This window comes from Halyomorpha halys, unplaced genomic scaffold, assembly GCF_000696795.3.
Source record: "Halyomorpha halys isolate HHAL.00 unplaced genomic scaffold, Hhal_1.1 Scaffold640.1, whole genome shotgun sequence".
Classification (NCBI taxonomy): Eukaryota; Metazoa; Arthropoda; class Insecta; order Hemiptera; family Pentatomidae; genus Halyomorpha; species Halyomorpha halys.
This window is the reverse complement of record NW_027115902.1, coordinates 142,165-149,511: the sequence shown is the minus strand read 5'-3', so window position 1 is coordinate 149,511 and position 7,347 is coordinate 142,165. Positions and strand designations below refer to the sequence as shown.

The 7,347-nt window shown below is 28.0% G+C and overlaps 1 protein-coding gene across 1 annotated transcript in view; it reads right to left on the bottom strand.

The window, feature by feature from the left end:
- Window positions 1-7,347, bottom strand: part of LOC106684981 (uncharacterized) — a 27,382-nt gene that overhangs the window by 7,911 nt on the left and 12,124 nt on the right. Inside the window, exons 2-3 of the mRNA XM_014427385.1 lie at window positions 4,453-4,563; window positions 3,311-3,400 (exon numbers count right to left, since the gene is read on the bottom strand). Of these exons, the coding sequence (XP_014282871.1) occupies window positions 3,311-3,400; window positions 4,453-4,563 (201 nt within the window). The remainder of the gene's footprint in view (window positions 1-3,310; window positions 3,401-4,452; window positions 4,564-7,347) is intronic.

Below are 7,347 nucleotides of genomic sequence, written 5' to 3'. Positions count from 1 at the left end.
AGTGACTGCGGCGTCAGAGCATCTGAACTTGGCCCCTAGAAGGAGTTGGAAACTGGGTCACAGGATAACCTCCAATGGAGTTGAAATTTAAAACGATATTTTTGGCTTTTCCTTTCCTAGGCACTTATTAGCGGTGGTAGTAGAATAGATATACTTACATAGGGTCAAAAGCCAGACTGACTTGAATCACGAATGCCCATACTATCAGAACGACTGACTTTAACTGTAAGGATCATGTGCTATGTAACTTTAGATTGGTAAAAAAAGAGAAAAAAAACAACATTATTTTGGTATTTGCTTGAAATGATAAAGTGAAACACGCGATATGAATGAATGACTAGCAGCCTTTCTTCCACTTCAAATTTTGTATGAACAGACTTCAAAAACTTTAAGTTAATTTATCAGTATTTGTTAAAGCCGCCTCAAATCGGCTATGTCTTTTTGTTGGAAGGCTTTAAAATGAACAAAAAACAAACTGGCTCGGATTAAATATTTATTTGGCCAATTTAAACATTTTAAAAACTAACATAAACAAAATATACAAGTAAAGATAAAAAGGCCTTTCAGATAAAAATAAAATAGTTCGATAAATTATGGAAATGACAATAAAACTAATTTACACACACAAAAAAAAAAAATAAATATATAAAAAAAATACTGCACGACGAAAGGTTGCTCCACTCCGATAGGTCAGAGGAAGAGTGCTGCCGAGATGTGTAAGTCTGGCTCATCGATGGTTCAAATATCCAACAGTCGTATTGTATTAGGCGAGCCGACAAAATGAACGCAGACAGGGCTGGTTACACACGTTCCTTGGGTTCAGGGGTTGGTCACTAATTAGTTAATTAATTGGAACTCATATTAAAATCGAAACACAGAAGTGGTTTGGTTCCGAACTGTTATGACGACGAGAACACTCAAAAAATGTCAAATAAAATAATATCAACCAAACGCAGAAAAGGCTGCTAATGACGCTACCAGGGCACTAATTAGTCGCAACTGCTCTAAAAAACTAAGATGGTCGGTCTGTCGCTAGGTGACACCTCATAGCAACAATTATCAACCCTAGCAACTGTCTCTATTACTCATTATAACACACAAATATAATTACATTTTTTTTCATTTCATATAACTAAATCTAAATAAAACAATACAAATAAAAATAGATGTAACTAAATTAAATACTAATAAAACTCAAATACTATTTACAAGGTAATTATATTATGGCGGTAACAGTATTAGCTACACGCAATCATTCTGAAGGTCTTTCTTTTACTGTCATTCCGACTGGCAACGTTTTGCATCAAGTACCTCTGGATGGCGTTTAATCGCCCAGAGACTTGACTATGCCATAATGAAAAAGACAGTGTGAAAATAGTCTTCAGAAGAAATACCTCTTAAGGAAGCAGAAGGTAAAAATTTACCTAGTGGATCAGTACACTATATTTTTATATACTGATTTTATAAAATGATCCCACATTTTAGGATTATCTGCCTTCTCTGGATTCCTCCTACTTTCTCTACCTTATATCCTTTCGTAGGATCCAGCGGCAGCTTGTACCCTCTGGGCAGCTTATATACATCTTCATATCAATAGGAATAGTACCTGAGCTTATACCCCTGAGAATATACCCCTTCATATCTACAGGAATAGTACTGGTGGCTGGGATACCCCCAGGCTTGCATTCCTCCTTCCTACCTACTGGAATAGTACCCAGTAAGTCTCATCCTATCTATTCACTTCCTAATCAACTACGTTATCTAAGTGTACACGCATTGTCAAGGCATTCTAGTCAAGAATGCCTAACATTATCAATTGGGCTCTGATCTTACACCACCACCTCGATATAAGTTTACAAGCAAATAAATATCTATCCTAATCTCTTTTGGTACCTCCTTTTATATTTCTTACCTTATATGCTTGTATTATATGTAATAAGGGTTATATAAGTACAATAATAGTGTGATGAAAGTTGACTCTAATAAATATAATGAACTATTCTTCTTTTCTTTTACTTCAGGATTATGTATAAATTTGTTGGCACATATTTATTCATACTTAAAATTAAAATTAAATCTCTACCGCTACAACCCATGAATAGTGAGGGGTGCAGTATTTTATAAGTACTGTTACTAGATTAATGGTTATGCGAGGAGGTGATTTGGTCAGAATCAGGCTAAACCACCAGATTTTTAACCCAATCAAGGGTATCCACTTCACGAGACAGGGTTGACCCCAGAGGGCTTTTGAACCCTCAAGGCTGACTCAACAGATAATAATTATCGACCACAGCTTGAGTCCTTGGAGTTACTAGTCCATTGCTACTTATTCATGCTTAAATAAATAAAATTTAAAAAAATGTTTATTTTACTTATTCATGCTGAAATGAATAAAATAAAAAATTGTTTATTTTACTTATTCATGGCCAAATAAATAAAATCAACTTCTTCTAATGTAATCAATTTTAGAATATTTTAGTGTTTTTCCAAAATATATGGTCAGGGCTAGGAAATGAATTAATGGAGAAGATATCTTTTGGAGGCTTTATAATAGACAATCCAAATTATAAAAGAAATAGAACTAAACACTTAAGAGCTAAAATTATCAAACAAATGAATAATAAAGATACTAAATCGTACAAAACATTTGATGTTTTGAAATCACTTCTCAAAAACTCTACATTTGCTGAAAACTGATTTTAATTCTTCGACTGTAATAAAATAGAAAATGACAGATAAGTAAATTTTTGAAGGAGAACAGAATGAAACAAACATAACAATATGTGTAAAGAAATTATTATAATAATAGTTTTGGAACATTAATCACTATATTAGATAAAATCATATAAAATAAAAAAATAATATGTTAGTAAAGAAATAATTATTAATGTGTATAGTAATAGATTATTTAAATAAATATAGGCCATAAGGGTAAAGATATAATTGGACTTTATAATCAGTTCTCACTAATTTCCTATCCACTGCCTCATCGAGTAACAAAGTCTAAACCTTCCTGTCTGAATTTCTTCTTTTATTACTAGGTTTAATAATTGCATACAAAAAAGAGTTTCTATTAAAAAAAAAATGGAAATAAATATTTTATACCAATAACATAGATTTTATAAGTTTTAAAAAATTGTATTTAAGAAAATTTTAAATTCTTTAGTATGGATAGAAAGAAGTGTCTTTAGTAATTTATTTATAGGCCATTATTCAACAATGAAACTTCTATTCTCTCTGTTTAAATCAAAGTTATTTATATACTCAAATACAACCTATCCATAAGAATGTACAATATTTATTTTCCTACCTTCAACTGAATTCCTTGGTGAGCCAGATGTAAATGCTGGAACTTTTGTTGGCACATGAACTACGCTATTTGCTGAGGGATAGGTATTTCCTATAAAATTAAAAAATTGTTGATTAACTGTTTTTTTTTTCTATTATTCTACTGATACTAATGATAAAACAGTTTAATGTCAATTAATCGACCCTAAATATTTTTTATGCAATATGCTATATAAATTTATGAAATTATATTTAATTAATCTACAGAATTTTTTTATTGTAATTTTATTTTAATAAAACAATACAACATTTTTAGAAGAATGAAATTATAGTTTTTCAATAAATGTTTGTGATACCGTAATTCAATATATTAAAAATATCTGATAAACTTTTCTAAATATATTTGAGGAGTTTTATATCAAAAGTTAATAATATATTCACTTCTCAAAAGTAAACATTCTTTTTAAAAACTAAAAATGCACAGCAATAACTTTCTCAGTTTATTTCAAAATTGGTAAATTCAATGAAAATTGAACTTATCTTTATAATATGCTTCTTTACTTATAATAATATTTTTTAAATAACAATATTACGAAAGTGGATATATTGTGTTTAGATAGAATACTCCTCATTTGATTAAAAATGATCATTTTTTTCTTAATAATTAAACTTAAAATGTTCTAATTCACTAAAATAATCATCCGATAAAATAAATTAAGAATTTTATTGTTAAAATTAAACATAAGGATTTATAACATTCACTATCTCTGTTACATAATGTGAATTTTAAATCTGATATAAATAATTTCTTATTTTATACTGTGAGTGAATGAAGGGGCTATGTAACACTTTTTGATTTTTTGAATCTTTATTCTGGATGAGTAGGTGTCTATCTCGCTAATGTGAGGTACTCTAACCTCAAAATCCAATTAATAACTGAGATAACTGGTTGTAGAAGGAGCTATGTACACTTCAAAAACATAACAATCACCAAAAAAAAAAAAAAAAAAAATTGAACCTTGTTTTCTTAAAATTTACTATTTTTAACATAACTCCTTCATCCACTTATCCCTTCAATTGTTTTTATGGATGAAATATTATATACTTATTTTTTTAATAGGTATTATATTATTATTATTATATTTATTTCAATAAAACACTTGCCTTCTTTTTTCAAAGCTTCTGCAGATTGGGTAGGTATTGCAGCCGGGATAAACTCATGAGGTTTTGATTGCTGCGAATAGACAATTTGTGTCTGCACTTTGTCACTCTCACCTGAAATCGATTTATTATTATGATGTAAAAAATAAATTTAACAGGTGATTTCAAGTTGTAAATGTATGAGTATCTATATTGTATTAAGTCTAAGAATATTTAAATTAGGAAATTTCCTGATATTATAATAAATAATTGTGCCGACTGCCCTGGGTATACCAATGTTTGCCAGTAAATTTATATCAAATTTAGCTTGTTCAGATGTGACAGGCAGGAATATATAATATAGGATTTTTTAAATTTATTTAATACCAGATCTGGTGGCCCCTAGTGGGCCTTACATTGTTAATGCAAGAGGTACATATTAAATTTGAGTTAAATATTTGTTAATTTGATTTCTAAGGATAACACAGGAATCCTCGTAATATTGAAATAAATGATGTTAACTTAAATAAAGGAAAAATATAATAGAAGAAATTATTCATGACCTTAATATAAATAATTATATTAATTTTGTCTACTACGACATATAACTAAATTTAGGAAGGTCCCATAAGCTCTGTTGATTCAGTCAGAACATAGAGTCTCTATGTGTATAGTGTATTCTTAACTATTATATCTTTGATTAGATTCTAAAAAGGGGCAGTATAATTTTTTTTCAAATATGGTATTTTTCATACCAAAAGTTTTCAATTTAGGTCCATCTTTAAACTATAACCTACATTAACCTTTGAATCTCTAAAATACTTCAAATTTTAGTTCGTTATTAGGATTGGCCTTTTAGTCGATTTACACATTTAGCTTTTATACCATCCCCAATGCTCCTTACTATATCAGAAATAACACCATCCATAAAGACTTTAATGTTCAATATGTAACCAATCTAGCCCGAACCAGATATCAATCTTTCCATTATAAACTCCTTAACCATCCAAACCCACAAGTTTCTAACCTTGCTTCCTCTTCAATTCTTGACAATCCTCTGAGGTGACTGAAAAGATGATAGCCTCGAGACTTTTTAATGTAGGAATATTATTAGAGTGCTACCAATGGGTAGTTTCTCAACAAGCCTATATTATACCATTATAATCTAGCATAAAATTTACTAGATGTATATTTATGTAAATACAGTTGTAAATGTCAATATATGAATAAAAAAAGCTTATATGCATAACAGCAAACTAATTAGAAGAAAAAACTAATATTTATTTAAATGATACAGAACCATTGCAATTGATAACAGATAAATTAATAATATACTTAAATATTACTTCATGAAATGCATTTAGTGGCAGGTATTACTATTTCTTATTTCATGCCTTTCTTATTTCATTTTTAGTTATTTATTATAATCATAAGACAGTTATTTTCCTTTATAGGATATTTTCTACAATATTAATTAGATTTAATCAGTTATTCACAGTAACAAATTAAGCGTTAACATATATTTAGAATATAGGTAGTCCAATAAATAGATCATGACAACCAGTAAGTAACTATAAATTGATTTTATTTATGATTATTAAGATCATCATTTTAGAACCACATCATTTAAAAAAACAACTTTATGCAGGATAGTCTGTCCAGGTCATTAATTTCAGTCCACAAATTACCCCTAATTTGTCTATTCTTATAGATTTATAATTTAGTAAAAATATTGTTGTGATAAATTATAATAGAAGAGGTTGACTGTGATAAAAAGTTTTAATTTTTAATTTAATGTGAAGAATGGACAAATTAATGTAATTTATGGACTGAAAATAATGTCTTGGGCAGAATGGTTTGCATAAAGTTGTTTTTTAAATGATGTACTTCTAAATTGTATTAAGGTTGTCCTCAAGCCGAAACATCAGACTTATAATAAAGACATAAAAACTATTTCAGAGACTAAAATTGGGTAAAATTTATTTATTTAAACAATAATAACCAGTCTCAAGAGAGTGTAAAGATTGTATATAAAATATTATAATATTTAACAAATTCATTTTTAAATTGTATACAAAATACATAATTTTAGAGACTATAATGGAAAAATGTTTAAGGAAATAGGTTGCAAATGATAAATAACCTGAAACATTTCTAATAAAAAAGTAGTATGTTTAAATAAAAATTAGAAAAAAATGTTATGAATTTTTATTAATGTATTAAGAATATATTGTAGCCCTTTCCTCCAAGGGCTGGCAGATCTAGATAGGACTACTATTCAGGCGTTGTGCAAATTTATAGCATAATCCAAATTAGATTTTTAAAATTAAATAAATATTAACAAATTAAATTAAATAATAAAAATTAATAATAACAATTTACATCCTCAGCTCCATTCTTTTATAATATAACAACAGGGGCAGTGTAGGACTCCAACGGGAGTCTTGGGCCGACGTAAGAAAAGAAAAAAAAAAAAAAGAATATATTGTAAATAATATTGGAATTCCCACATATGAATTTGTTTTGAAAAAAGTTGTTTATTATAAGTAAAGAAGAATTAAGACTATGCAGCAAATAAATGAAAATTAATTAAATAAGTAACTCTAAGGATTTTTTAATATTCCTTTGTGTAATTTTTTTATTTCATGCAGTAGCTTTTTTAAGTAACTAATATTGAGTATATCTCCACCTTTATTTTCATTTACGTTTATGAATATCTAACATTATATTTTATTAATAAAGGAGAAGATGGTTAGGGTGTGGTCAGAGAATAAAACAAATAAGTTTAAAAACTTATTTATTTGTGCTAACTTATCAATATTTAAATAAAAAGCAATATTAGATTAATGTAATAAATATATCATTATCGGATAATTTACCAATTTTTTAATTATTTATTTATTGTAATTTACAACTGTA